This window comes from Lucilia sericata, unplaced genomic scaffold (genome assembly GCF_015586225.1).
Source record: "Lucilia sericata isolate MDLA Ls3-8-SP2 unplaced genomic scaffold, ASM1558622v1 Contig003098F_arrow, whole genome shotgun sequence".
Taxonomy (NCBI): Eukaryota; Metazoa; Arthropoda; class Insecta; order Diptera; family Calliphoridae; genus Lucilia; species Lucilia sericata.
Window position 1 is genome coordinate 17,501 of NW_023996696.1, and position 15,794 is coordinate 33,294.

General features: G+C 31.4%; 1 protein-coding gene across 1 annotated transcript; it reads left to right on the forward strand.

Annotated features, from left to right (window-relative positions):
- The first annotated feature begins 2,549 nt into the window (after positions 1-2,549).
- LOC119614588 lies at positions 2,550-14,496 on the forward strand. The gene is made up of 4 exons (XM_037970699.1): positions 2,550-2,936; positions 3,233-3,318; positions 13,394-13,520; positions 13,582-14,496. The coding sequence occupies exons 1-4, from the start codon at positions 2,867-2,869 to the stop codon at positions 13,899-13,901; spliced, it is 603 nt and encodes a 200-aa protein (XP_037826627.1). The 5' UTR covers positions 2,550-2,866; the 3' UTR covers positions 13,902-14,496.
- Positions 14,497-15,794: the final 1,298 nt, after the last annotated feature.

Consider the following 15,794-nt stretch of genomic DNA (forward strand, 5'->3'; position numbering starts at 1 on the left):
TAAGAGTCAAGAGGGAACTTTTTGGAACGTTGCATTTCTTCAAAAGGTATTTTTAGAATAAATTAATTAATTAATTAACTAACTAACTAACTAACTAACTAACTAACTAACTAACTAACTAACAACGAACGAACGAACGAACGAACGAACGAACGAACGAACTAACGAACGAACGAACGAACGAACGAACTAACGAACGAAACGAACGAACGAACGAACGAACGAAACGAACGAACGAACGAACGAACGAACGAACTAAACGAACGAACGAAAACGAACGAACGAACGAACGAAAAACGAACGAACGAACGAACGAACGAAACGAACGAACGAACGAACGAACGAACGAACGAACGAAACGAACTAACGAACGAACGAAAACGAACGAACGAACGAACGAAACGAACGAACGAACGAACGAAACGAAAGAACGAACGAACGAACGAACGAACGAACGAACGAACGAAAACGAACGAACGAACGAACGAACGAACGAAACGAACGAACGAACGAACGAACGAACGAACGAACAAACGAACGAACGAACGAACTAACGAACGAACGAACGAACGAACGAACGAACGAACGAACGAACGAACGAACGAAACGAACGAACGAACGAACGAACGAACGAACGAACGAACGAACGAACTAACGAACGAACGAACGAACGAACGAACGAACGAACGAACGAACGAACGAACGAACGAACGAACGAACGAACGAACAACTGAACGAACGAACGAAGAACGAACGAACGAACGACGAACGAACGAACGAACGAACAACGAACGAACGAACGAACGAACGAACGAACGAACAACGAACGAACGAACTAACGAACGAACGAAACTAACTAAAAACGAACGAACGAACGAACGAACGAACGAACGAACGAACGAACTAAAACTGAACGAAACGAACGAACGAACTAACGAAAGAAACGAACGAACGAAGAACGAAACTAACGAACGAACGAACAACTAACTAACTAACGAACGAAACGAACGAACGAACTAACGAACGAAACGAACGAACTAACTAAAGAACGAACGAAACTAACAACGAACGAACGAAAACTAACTAACGAACTACGAACGAACTAACTAACGAACTAACTAACGACTAACGAACTACTACTACTAACACTAAAAACCCTAAAAACTACTAACTACTAACTACTAACTAACTAACTAACTACTACTCCTAACTAACTAACTACTACCTAATAACTAACTACCTCACTACTAACTAACTACCTACTAAACTACTAATAACTACTAACCATACTACTAACAACTAACTAACTAACTAACTAACTAACTAAAACTTAACGAACTAACTAACTAAACTAACTAACTAACTAACTAAAACTAACTAACTAACTACCTAACTAACTACTACTAACTAACTAACTAACTAACTAACTAACTAACTAACTAACTAACTAACTAACTAACTAACAACTAACTAACTACTACTAACTAACTAACTAACTAACTAACTAACTAACTAACTAACTAACTAACTACTAACTAACTAACAACTAACTAACTAACTAACTACTATACTAACTAACTACTAACTAACTAACTAACTAACTACTAACTAACTAACTAACTAACTAACTAACTAACTAACTAACTAACTAACTACTACCTACCTAACTAACTACTACTAACTAACTAACTAACTAACTAACTAACTAACTACACTAACTAACTAACTAACTACCTAACTCACTACTACTAACTAACCTAACTAACTAACTAACTAACTAACATAACTAACTAACTAACTACCGAACTAACTAACTAACTAACTAACTACTAACTACTAACTAACTAACTAACTAACTAACTACTAACTAACTAAACTAACTACCTAACTTCAGTCAGAAGAAACTACACTAATTTACTCTGTACAACACCACAAGTCGACCTAGTCAGTTTGATTTACTTATAGTGAAAGATTCTTTGAAATCCTCTATAAATCTTCTATCCCCCCTCAAGAAAATAGTGGCGCCAAGGAGAAGTACTCCACGCCAAACTAACTTATTCAAGTTAGAAACATAAAATCAAATAAATGTTTTTCTTCTACGCCAATTTTTTATTCTTTTTCGCATTTTATTTTTTTTCTCATAGAATTCGCATAATACAAAAAGAAAAAGGCAAAATAACACAGACGTGCCCCATCGGTTTTTTTTCTGATATTTTTCAAAATTTTTTCTCTAGGAAATTTATATTTGCATGTAGTATTTGTTGTGTTGAGGGGGGGGGGGGGTTGGTTAAGGATTGAGAGGTTGTGTGAGAGAGTGTATCTTTTCGTTTTTCATTCAATAAAACATAGAGTCGTTTATGGTTAAAAACGAACCAACAACGACTAAGTTACGAGTGTTTAGCCGAATGATTCAACAAGAAAACGACAGGATATGTATGTTGTATGTGTAAGTGTGTGTGTATGAGTACAAGAAAGCAGCCAGGCAGGCATCTCTTAATGGATGGTGAAGCAAAAAGCAAAGTAAAACCGAACCGAACAGAACAGAACAGACCACAAGCGTTGAGTATTTGATGGGTTTCAATAAAATTGGTTTCAGTTTTCAGTTGACTGTGAAATAAATCGGTTTAAATAGAAAAAAAAGAAAATTAAAAAATTATTAAAAATTTTTTAAATTTAATATTTCTAATTAAAACGTGTTGTGGAAAAGCGTGAAAGATTTTTTTTTTGAAACTAATTAAGTGAAATTGCAATAATAGTTGTTTTTTACGGAAAAAAGCCTTATTTTTATATTAAAAATTACTAAAATTAATAATATTTAGAAAAATCTTAAAAAAAGTAATTATTTAAAATTAAAAAAAAAAGAAAAATGTCTTTAAATTTATTAAAACGTAATTTAGTTTTAACGGTTTTCCTATTAGTGCAGTTCATTGCAAATGGTTGGTAAAAGTTTAATTTAAAAAAAAAATAATAAAAATTATTAAAATAATAATAATTGAAATATTTATCTTCAATAATTTGTATAATTTTTTCTTATATTTATTGTGTGTTAACAAAAAAAATTAAATATCTTATTTCTGATGATGAAAATAATGTGTTTTATTGTAACTGCTGCTGCGGCTTCTGGTGTGAATTGCTGGCAAATGCATGACTGCCTGTCAATTTCTGTGTTACAAAAATATTCCAAAAATATAAAATATTAAAAAAATCAACTGCAACCATTCAACCATATCAGGTTCTGCTATAAAGTGCTTTGTCTGCGATTCCAGTGATAATCCCAGTTGTGCAGATATTGAATCAAACAGCAGCATTGTGGCAGAGGTGAGTTTTTACCATTTACATACCATCAGTGTTTTAAAGATTTGTTTTAAGCAGGATTTTCTTTTTTGGTTTTTTGTTGAGAGATTTTATTCTGAATTTTAAGTTTTATCTTTTTTTTTTTGCCAGTTACCTCATAAGTGGTATTTAATGATAAAACTTAAGGGATTTTATTTGGTTTAGCGGAGAAAAGAAAGTTAAGTTGGTATTAAAATAATTGTTAGTATTTAGCTGTATTTAGTTAGAGGTTTATAAAAAGTTTGGAAAACAATTTAAAACAAAAACTATTTTTAAAACATTTGGGAATTTTGAGGAATGTTCCTTTTTCTAGTCTGTTAAGTCAATGAACAGAGTAATTTCATATTTTAGCTTAAAATATCTCAAAGAAGTCATAGCGCTGTTATAACATCTTAAATAAGGGAGGAAATGGGTTCCTTTTCAAAAGCTAAAATATCTCTAAAAACTGTTATGATGAAGTTATACTGAATCAGATTCAGTGCCTTTAGAAAGATATATATATATTAGTTCCTGGGTTTTGACTTTTTATACCCTATACCACTTTATAGGATTTGTGCTGATGTTTGTAACGCATAGAATTAATGGTCCAATACCCACCTTTAAAATACCAATCTGCTCAGAATCATTTTCTGAGCCATGTCCGTCCGTCCGTCCGTCTGTCTGTCTGTCTGTCTGTCTGTCTGTCTGTCTGTCCATCTGTCTGTCTGTCCATGTAAACATTGTAATCAAACTACAGGTTGCAACTTTGATAATTGGATGAAATTTGGTACACACAATACTTTATTTTTGCAGCCCAAGGACGAACCCTATTGATTTTGGTTGATATCGGTTCATTATTTCACGTAGCCCCCATATAACCGGACCCCCTAAGTTCTTTATGTGAACATTTTATGTGAACATCTGCCGTGTTGACCTTATTTAACAGTGGTACTTTTACAACCAATGGGTGAGCTGTTAGATCAAAGCCTCTTACACGATTCTTACATGATTCTGTTGATATGTATATGTACAAGTCCTTTGCTCAAGCACTCGAACAGTAGCTTCGAGATGCAAAAACATCACTTCCGTTTGCAACTACGCAGATTAGATGCCCTCTGTTCATTCGGCAACAGTACCAAGAGACATAATCGGTAGACTGAAATACGAATACATCAAATAAATAAACAAAACGCAAGTTCTTACTCTCAGAGAACTCGCTGTGGCAAGTCAGATAAGTGGAGAGCTAAGTCTAAATACACCTTGACAAAGAAGGAAATATTTATGGTATCATACATTACCATTCAACCGAGCACACTTCTCATTCATACCACCGAATCAAGATACAACATCCGACACATTCCTACGAATATATGGGTATGGCTAGGTTCATATACCCCTAATTCATTACGTATTTTATTCATTTAACACCAAAACATTTCTAGCTTATGCCCCACAGTAACTCCTCTAAGGGACAACTCTGGAACAACAGTTATCCCGAAATATAGACTTCAATGTACATAGGAATCTTTACCATAGGAATCTCTCTAATAACCCGGATAAAACAAAGTCCGAAACTCTGACCCGTGGGGCTACCGGTTGGCAAGATACCAGATTATATAGCTCTCTGGTTCGAGCCCAGGTCAAATCATGCCAAGGAAAAGGCGACGATAGATAGGGGAAGATCATTAAGGTAATATGGGGGTGTAATCAAACTACAGAGTACTCGTTTCGAGCGTTTTGCATCGATTGAAACACATAATAGTCGGACGGTAAAAGGTCTGGAGACAAATTTTCTCTACCACTTTTTTCAAAGAGATTTTAACAGATATTGCAACAGGTGACCAGGTTTTTTCATGATCAAATATTACTCTTTCAGATCTGCCTTAAACATTCTGTACACATTCTCTATGCTGATATGGTCAGATATCGGCAGCTCATAATAAATACGATATTTTAGTGCCACCAAATACAGAGCATTACATTAGCGCCATTTATATAAGTACGATCTCACTCAAAAACAAGTAAGAAAGTAACGTCGGGCGTAGCCGACCATAGGATACCCTACACTAGTTATGAATATTAAATGTGATTTATTTTTCATAATAAAGCATTTATCTGGAATATTACCTTGATTCCGTTTTATTTAAGCAAATCGAAATTAACGAAAAACTAATTTTCTGGAAGAGGCTTTTTATGGGGGATAGGAGCAAAATGGACCGTTCCCAATAAAATGGGCTAAATAGATTTATATTTATATAATATTTGTCTGTGCTAAATTTCATTGCAATAACAGTCACTTTCTGAAGGGGCTTTGTATGGGGGCTAGGGTCAAATGAGGTCCGATCATTTCGAAATTCGGCAAGGTCATCAAGGCTTGTATAAAACTATTTTATCGAGATACATTTATATTATACATAATTATGAGCTCAAAAGCCCTTTTCGGGGGCTTCAGTTGTATGGGGGCTAGGTGAAATAATAAACCGATTTTAAATATTTTCAATAGGTTTCGTCCTTGGTTCAAAGGAAACGTGTATTCCAATTTTCATCAAATTATCCTGAAATTTGCGACTTGTACAACGTTTATATAGACACACGTACGGTCGGAAGGGCGGACATCGTTAAATCGACTCAGAAAGTGATTCTGAGTCAATCGGTGTACTTTAAGGTGGTGCGTTACAAACAACAGCAGAAACGCATAATAACCTTCCCACTATAGTGGTGTAGGGTATAAATAGAGGAAAATAAGAAGTTAGAAGGTAATAAAAAGTTACAAATCTTCTAAACGGTTAGTTCGATTTGAATGATTTTAAGTATTGTGAAGTTTTAAATTTTGATTTTGGATCTATTGGGACCGTTTGTGTTAAGATTTCGAAAAAATTACATATATAAAATTTGCACGTACTACAAAATACTCATTCCGTTTGTAATTTCTTATAGGGGCAGAAATATAATTTTTTCGGACCTCAGCGATAGCGGAGTCGATTAAGCCATTTGTGTCTGTCTGTCCCTCTGCATGTTTGGTAAAATCAATTTTCTGAAGAGCACAGATATCTTTAGAACCAAATCATCAAAAATTTTGTATAAATTAGGTTTTTTTGCATGAGTTATATCACTCTTTTATTAAATAAATATGCAATTCCTAATCAGATCATTTTAAAAATTTCAAATTACTGACAATTTAAATAACTTTTCATTAAATATGTCTTTTCAATTGTCAATTCAACAGTGTAAGTAAGTACACATGTCCTCATTTAAAAATTCATTTATAATTTACATTTCAACGAACAAATTCTATAGATAGAAACTTGATTTGAAATTCAATATTTAAATTACAATAAAATAAATTTTCAATATGAATGTGAATGCTCCTTCGCTCAGACGTTGAAATTGAATGCGTTGCCTTTTTTAATGTTCCATTACAAGTACGTAGTTTCTTTGTATATGAACATGCATACATGCAAAAAACGCTTTCATTTCAATAACAATTGAAAAATCATTTACTTTTGTATTTCAAGCGTAGTCAACACGATTGTTAACGTATAAACCCAGTTAACATTGAGAGATCGGTAAGAATATTTACAACTTTTTATAAGAAAATTAGAATAAAAATTCTCCGAAAGGATTATTTGCAAATTTCTATAAATCGTACGATAGTTTTAGCAAGGTCTTTTAAGGCGTTTTTGCTAGTGTTTTACTATATCCATCTAAAGATGATGTCCCTTTAGAGACTGCAACCTATTTCACAAAAATGGTCTTTAAGATTTTTCAAATATTTTTTTAAAATTTTGAAATATTCATCGTTTTGTTTATTGGGTGGTTTCTGCTTATGTGTAGGAAATGACATATTCCATTATAAATTTGTTTGTACTTATTTAACAGTCAACCTGTTTGTAATAGAATTTTTGTCAGGTTCGATGTTTTTTCTTTCATTATTATTTTGTACTTTAAGTGTGTGATTGATAGTGCCGATAATATCAATATAAAGTAGAAGGTATAAAAAGACACTTGTCTTCAAGATAAATTGCTTGCCACTAAATTATAAAGTTCATGTTTAAATCGTTTATCATAAAATTATTACTTTAAAACAAGTGAAACTCGATTATATGATAATCGACCAAAAGTAGGCACCATACGAGAGCTATTGTTAAATATGATATGATTTTTTCACAACGTGAACTATAGACTATTCTCTAGTCTCGAGTATAAACTATTCTAGGGTCTATAAACTATTCCATTCTCGATTGTGGACTACTCTATAGTCCCGACTATAGACTATTACATAGTCTCTAATATAGACTATAGACTATTCTGTAGTCTTGACTATAGACTATTCTATAGTCTTCACTATGAACAATTCTATAGTCTAGACTTTAGACTATTCTATAATCTTGACTATAGACTACTCTATAGTCTTGACTATAGACTACTCTATGGACAATTCTATAGTCCTGACTATGGACAATTCTATAGTCTCGACTTTAGACTATTCTATAGTCTTGACTATAGACTAATCTATAGTCTTGACTATAGACCATTCTATAGTCTTGACTATAGACAATTCTATAGTCTTGATTATGGACAAATCCATAGTCTTGACTATAGACTATTCTATAGTCTTGACTATGGACAATTCTATAGTCTCGACTTTAGACTATTCTATAATCTTGACTATAGACTACTCTATAGTCTTGACTATAGACTACTTGACTATGGACAATTCTATAGTCTCGACTTTAGACTATTCTATAGTCTTGACTATAGACTAATCTATAGTCTTGACTATAGACCATTCTATAGTCTTGATTATAGACCATTCTATAGCCTGGACTATAGACTATTCTATAGTCTTGACTACAGACTATTCTATAGCCTTGACTATAGACTAATCTATAGTCTTGACTATGGACAATTCTATAGTCTTGATTATGGACAAATCCATAGTCTTGATTATGGACAAATCCATAGTCTTGACTATGGACAAATCTTGACTATAGACTATTCTATATTCTTGACTATACACTATTCAATAGTCTTGACTATAGACTATTCTATTGTCACGACTATAAACTATTGTCTATGGTCTTGACTATAAACTACTCCATTGCATATACTATAGACTATTTGATAGTCTCGACCATAGACTTTTCTGTCTTCTATTTGATAGTCATAACTATAGATTATTCTTTAGTTTCCATAATAGATTATTCTATAGCCTTGACTATAGACTATTCTGTAGTCTTGACTATACACTATTTGATAGTCTTGACTATATATGTTCCATAGATTTGACTAGTATAGTCTATACTATAGTCTATTCAAGGTCGCGACTATAAACAATTCCATTGTATTCTATAATCTCCATAGTAGACTATTCTATAGCCTTGACTATAGACTATTCCATACTATAGTCCCGACTATAGACTAAACTATTCTATAGTCTCGACTATAAACTATTCCATTTTCTCGACTTTAGACTATTCTATAGTCTCCAATGTAGATTATTCTATAGCCTTGACTATAGGCTATTCTGTAGTCTTGACTATAGACTATTCTATAGTCCTGACTATAGATAATTCTGTGGTCTTGACTATAGACTATTCTATAGTCTCGACTATAGACTATTCTATAGTCTTGGCTATAGAGTATACAATTGACTTGACTATAGACTATTCAATAGTCTTGCCTATAGATTATTATATAGTCTCGACTATAGACTAATCTATAGTCTCCATAATAGCGTTGACTATAGACCATTCTATAGTCTAGACTATAGACTATTCCATTGACTATTCTATAGTCTCCACTATAAAGTATTCTATAGTTTCGACTCTAGACTATTCTATAGGCTCTGCTATTGACTATTTTAAAGTCCTATTATCGAGTCACTCGATTCGAGTGTTCTATTGTGTATACTGTAGACTATTCTATAATATCTACTGTAGTCTACAGCGTCGACGACAGACTATAGTCTTGACTATATAGTATTCTATAGCCTCTACTATTGAATGTTCTATAGTCTCGACTATAGACTATTCTATATTCTCGTCTGTAGACTATTCTGTAGTCTCTACTAAATTTTATTCTATAAACTCTACAATGGACTATTCAATATATTTCTTTAAACTACATAAAGTTATATTATTAAAACTACAAACAGTTTTATATTGACGACAACACACATAACTCTTATTAGATATACTTATATGCCCACCACTGCTTTAGAATAATTCTGATTCTGTAAAGAGTTTGACAGTTGTTTTGTTGCTGCATTTGTTGACTTAACAATTGTTAACATTCCCAGAATAAATGCTGTGTAAATTGTTCTTATTTTCTCATGTTGCTGTCTTGTGTTTAGTGATTCGCAAGACTTTATCTTAAAATACAGAATCATTGAAGATGCACCATTACATCCTCCCATTGTAACTACCAATGCGCAACAAATTTGTAACTATTATTATTTTTTGTTTTCACAATTTGTATTGATTTAAAATCAATTTAAACAGAAAATTGAATTTGAAGTTTGCAGATTTTAGTTAATTTTTTGTTAAATTAAAGTTTAAATATAAAAAATGAAGAAATAAGTGATACATTGTAATGTTTGAGAAAAAAAGTAAAGTTTTTGCGAACTGTTCCACTGTACTTTTAATAAAACTTACATACATATGTATTTACAAACTTGTACCTAAAATAACAATTCAATGTTTATTGTCAAACTGCTACCATGAAAGAAAAATTTGGCAATTGAAAAGGTCATTATCGTTGGCTGAAGCCAAAAAAAAGATGAAAAAGAAATTTACACAGGATTTAATACAGAGAAAAAACAAGAACAAAATAACAACACTAAGTTTAAAATTTCCATGTATTTATGAATGTCATACAAGGAAGTCATAACTTAAAAAAAATATACGTAGAAAAAGCCCACCTAAAAAGGAAAAGGATACAAAAAAAAAAACTTAAAGAACACGACAACGGAAAGTGGGCTCACAGACTCACATTCTCATATAGAAAATGCAGTAAAAATGTTATGTGGAATATAAATTGATATTTGTATAGAATTTATTTTTATTTCATCTTTTTGGTGTTTTTTAACATTAAATAAATAGAAATACATAGATAATAAAATTCAAAATGTTTTCTTCTTAAATACTTGCACTTGTTCACATTTTATTTGGGTCAAGAATTATTGAATGGGCTTTTAAGTACAAAATAATAATAAATAAGAAAAGAAAAAGAAAAAATACTGCAAATAAATAAACTGCTATAAAATCCCACTTGTAAAAACTACTTGAACAATTAAATTAAGGTTAAATGATAAATAAAAAAAATTTAAGAAAAATTAAACATAATAATGTACATAAACATAATAATGTACTTTTACCAGCAATTGATTGCAATTAAATATATAATGTTCGTTAATGCCTTTCTAAGAATTATGAAAAATATTTGTTTTTTTTCCTTAAGACTGTTTGAATGTCAAAAGGAAGCTTTTTAAAAGGTTAAAAGTGTTGAAAGCGTGATCTCATATGTTCTCAAAGAAGTTTGAGTTTTATATTCGGCTATATCGAATTATATATACCTTCTATAAAAATAGTTGCTATATTTGCAATAAGTACAATACTCGTTTTATAGTTTGTTTATAATCGAGGTGCTTTCTATAGTCGAGACTATGATCTGTCTATGGGCGCGACTATAATCTGTTTATAGTCGAGTCTATTGTTTGTCTTTAGTCGAGACTATGGTCTGTCTATATTCGAGACTATAGTCTGTCTATAATCGAGACTATAGTCTGTTTATAGTCGAGACTATAGTCTTTTTATAGTTGAGACTATATAGTCTGTTTATAGTCGAGACTATGCTCTGTCTAGTAGTAGTCGAGACTATAGTCTGTCTATAGTCGAGACGAAGTATAGTCTGTCTATAGTCAAAACTATAATCTGTTCATAGTCGAGATTATAGTCTATTTATAGATGAGACTATGGTCTGTCTCTAGTCGAGACTGTAGTCTGGCTATAGTCGAGACTATGGTCTGTCTTTAGTCAAGACTATAGTCTGTCTATAATCGAGACTATAGTTTGTCTATAGTAGAGATAGTAGTCCGTTTATGGTCGAGACTATAGTCTGTCTATTGTCGAGACTATAGTCTGCCTATCGTCGAGACTATAATCTGTCTATAGTCAAAAGTTTAATCTGTTCATAGTCCAGATTATAGTCTATTTGTAGATGAGACTATGGTCTGTCTATAGTCTGGACTGTAGTCTGTTTATAGTCCAGACTATGGTCTGTCTTTAGTCGAGACCGTAGTCTGTCTATACTCGGGACTAGTGCTGTTAAAGTATTGAGTAGTGGGTATCGAGTATCGAGTATTTGCCCTATTTTTTGGGTACTCAATACTAAAAAGTAGTTACTCAATACTTTCAGACTTGTATATGGATTTAACTTATTTAAATTTAACGGCTATGATGTGAAAAAATACAGCTCTAAAATCTAATATAGACCATATCATTATTAGAAATGCAACTCTTAGCAATATCAAATCAATGTAAAAATAATTTAAACACTGCAATAATAGTTAAAAAGTTACAAATATTTATCGACGCTATCTAAAAAAATAAAATGTCTCAAAAGAGGTGTGATGTCTGGTCTAACTTTACTTAAAAAAAGGAAAAATTCCTCGTTTTTAATTTAAAATAAAACCGTTAAAAGTATCGAGTAGTATTGAGTACCCAAACGAAAAGTATTGAGTAGTATTGAGTAATCAAAAGTAGTAGAATATTACAGCACTACTCGGGACTATAGTCTGTTTATAGTCGAGACTAAAGTCTATCTATAGTCGAGATTATAGTCTGTCTATAGTCGAGACTACAGTCTGTTTATAATCTGTTTATGGTCGAGATTTTAGTCTGTTTATAGTGGAGGCTATGGTCTGTCTATAGTCGAGACTATAGTCTATATATTGTCGAGACTATAGTCTGTTTATAATTGAGACTGTGGTCTGTCTATAGTCGCGACTATAGTCTGTTTATAGTAGAGACTATGGTCTGCCTTTAGTCGAGACTATAGTATGTCTATAGTCAAGACTAAAGTCTGTTTATAGTCTATTTATAGTTGAGACTATGATCTGTCTGAAGCCGCGACTATAGTATATTTATAGTCGAGACTATGCTCTGTCTTTAGTCGATATTATGGTCTGTCTTTAGTCGAGACTATGGTTTGTCTATAGTCGAGACTTTAGTCTGTTTGTAATCGAGATTATAGTCTGTTTATAGTTGAGACTATGTTCTGTCTATGTTCGCGACTATAGTCTGTCTTTAGTCAAAACTATATTTTGTCTATAGTCGAGATTATAGTCTGTCTATAGTCGAGACTACAGTCTGTTTATAGTCGACACTATGGTCTTTCTTTAGTCGAGACTATATTATATCTATAGTCAAGACTAAAGTCTGTTTATAGTCTATTTATAGTTGAGACTGTCTATAGTCTGTTTATAGTCGAGACTATAGTCTATAGTCAAGACTGTTTATAGTCGAGACTATGGTCTGTCTATAGTCGAGATTACAGTCTGACTATAGTTAAGACAGTTTATATTATAGACTATAGTCTGTCTATAGTCGAGATTATAATTTGTCAACAGTCAATACTATTCTCTGTATATAGTGGAGACTATAGTCTGACTATAACCAAGACTATAGTCTTTCTACAGTCTGTCTATAGTCGAGACTTTAATCTGTTTATAATCGATTCTATAGTCTCTCTATATATGAGTCTATTGTTTGTCTAAAGTCGAGACTGTAGACTACCTATGTTCGAGACTATAGTTTGTTTATAGTCGAGCCCTCAGTTAATCAATAGTCAAGACTAGAGTCTGTCTATAATCGAAACTATGGTCTGTCTACTGTCGAAACTATAGTATGTCTATAGCCGAGTCTATAGTCTGTTTAGAATATAGTCTATCTAAAGTCGAGACTATAGTCTGTCTAAAGTCGAGACTATAAAAAGTCGGTTTATAGTCAAGAAAATGAGACTATAGAGTTTGTTTATATTTTCATTAAAAAAATTACTTTTCTCTTATTTCTTCTTTCAGGAATGTACCCTAGAAAAAATGAAATCCATTGATACTTGGCTTTTTGAACTAAATAAAATTGCCTATTTCGATACGGGAGCCAATCGAAGTCCACAAATGAATTGTCAAAAAGTCGTGGCCAAAGATCGTAAGTATAGTTTAGTATAACCATTAATCAAATGTAATTTTTTTCGTTTAACCCTAAAAAGCAAACACCAACAAAATGGTAACGGCCAGATTTTGTCAACTAAGTGCAGGAGAATCGGATGCCTGTCAAATATTACGCTCAAAATTAAATCTTCCGCCGGCAGGTGATAATCGTTTGACTCAAAGTAATATGAACAATAATAATAATAACAATAATGGACGTCGTATGGTGCAACAACAAAATGATGCAGAACAATTTCACTGTTCCAATTGTTATACAGACAACTGTAATGGTGCTTTAATGATAGGTGCTAGTGGTTCCTGGCTTATGGCCGTAATACTAGTAGTTCCTGTACAATATATGATCTTTAGGCTGTGGTGAAAGTTTTGAAACTATAGAGTAGTTTTCGAAAATAAACGAGTGGTTAAATATGTTTATGATTTATATTTGTTATTTTTATAATTTCTTAAGTTTAATGTATATAAATGTTAAATAAAAAAATATATATTATGAAGTTAAGTGTGAGTACATATGTGTAAATAGGCCTTATTGTAGAGAATATTAAAATCGGAGTAGGAAAAAATTTTTAAGAGCAATGTGTTAGCTTGAAGTGAAATATTAAGCAATTTAGTTTTTTGGTTATAATGGATTAACAAATTAAATATTTATGCAAATTTTATTAGAATATTAAATTTTATAAAAAAAAAGTAATAAAAAGTTTAAAAAAATAATTTAAAATATTCGGCCGGGACGAATTTTTTCAAACTGTACCCAAGGACTTGTAAAAGTCACTGGTTTAATGAATTTGAAAATAATAACCTCTGAAAGGTATTATTAGTGAAAGTTAACTGTTATAACAGTTAAATTTTACCCAGAATTATTAAAAAAATAGAAATACAATGCTTTAAACTATTTAAGTTATTTATATTACTATATAATAATTATTTATATTTTAAATATATATTTAAGAATAATAACCACTAAAACTTAAAAACAAAATAAATTTGTACTTATTTTCAAAACAAACAAAAAAAAAAAAACAAAAACAACAATTTTATAAAACAACACTACAAACAATTCCAAGACAATGTTAAACAAAAATAAGTTTCAAAAAAGTATTTAAACAAAAAAAAACCAAATATAATATTCACCTAAATGCCTTTTTTATTAAAAAATACAATTAATATTAATTAAAATAAAAATATTAAAAAAACACCAAACACATTTCATTAGAAAAAAAAAACATTTTCATTAATTTTTCTTATAATTTAAAAAAACAAAAAATTTTTATTTTTCTTAATACAAAATTTAAGCTGAATAAAATAATCTTAGGAAAAACCGTTAAAAAAAACTAAATGTTAGTATTGAAAGAATCATGAAAAACACTCATACATTTAAAGCAATTGTTAGAACAATAAAATTGTTAGTAAAAAAACAAAAAATATTTAACAAAAAACTAAAAAAATTAAATAAAAAATATTTGCAATAATCAAAGAAAACAAAATCAACAAAAAGAACGTACATACTTGTAAATTAATGTTTAGCAACAACAACTAAAAAAAACAAATGACAATTAAATAAAAACATGTTTTTTCTTCAAAAAATAAATATTAAAAAATATGACTCACTGTACAGCATTTTATGGAAAATTTAACCCTAAAATGGTAAGCATGTTTATATATTATATTGAGAGAAATATGTAGCACTTCATTTACTCACGAATTGTCTTGTCCCCTCTTGCAGGAACTAAACTAGAACTGAACTAGAACTAAACTAGATCTGAACTAGAACTGAACTAGGACTGAACTAGAACTGAACTAGAACTGAACTAGAACTGAACTAGAACTGAACTAGAACTGAACTAGAACTGAACTAGAACTGAACTAGAACTGAACTAGAACTGAACTAGAACTGAACTAGAACTGAACTAGAACTGAACTAGAACTGAACTAGAACTGAACTAGAACTGAACTAGAACTGAACTAGAACTGAACTAGAACTGAACCAGAACTGAACTAGAACTGAACTAGAACTGAACTAGAACTGAACTAGAACTGAACTAGAACTGAACTAGAACTGAACTAGAACTGAACTAGAACTGATCTAGAACTGAACTAGAACTGAACTAGAACTGAACTAGAACTGAACTAGAACTGAACTAGAACTGAACTAGAACTGAACTAGAACTGAACTAGAAATGAACTAGAACAGAACTAGAACTGAACTAGAACTGAACTAGAACTGAACTAGAACTGAACTAGAACTGAACTAGAA

What these genes read in the sequence shown, in the direction of transcription:
- LOC119614588 (XM_037970699.1), top strand. Translation starts at nt 2,867, where the DNA reads ATGTCTTTAAATTTATTAAAACGTAATTTAGTTTTAACGGTTTTCCTA. An exon ending in ACAGCAGCATTGTGGCAGAG is followed by an intron (nt 3,319 to 13,393) that starts GTGAGTTTTTAC and finishes TTCTTCTTTCAG; the next exon opens with GAATGTACCCTAGAAAAAAT. An exon ending in AAAAGTCGTGGCCAAAGATC is followed by an intron (nt 13,521 to 13,581) that starts GTAAGTATAGTT and finishes AACCCTAAAAAG; the next exon opens with CAAACACCAACAAAATGGTA.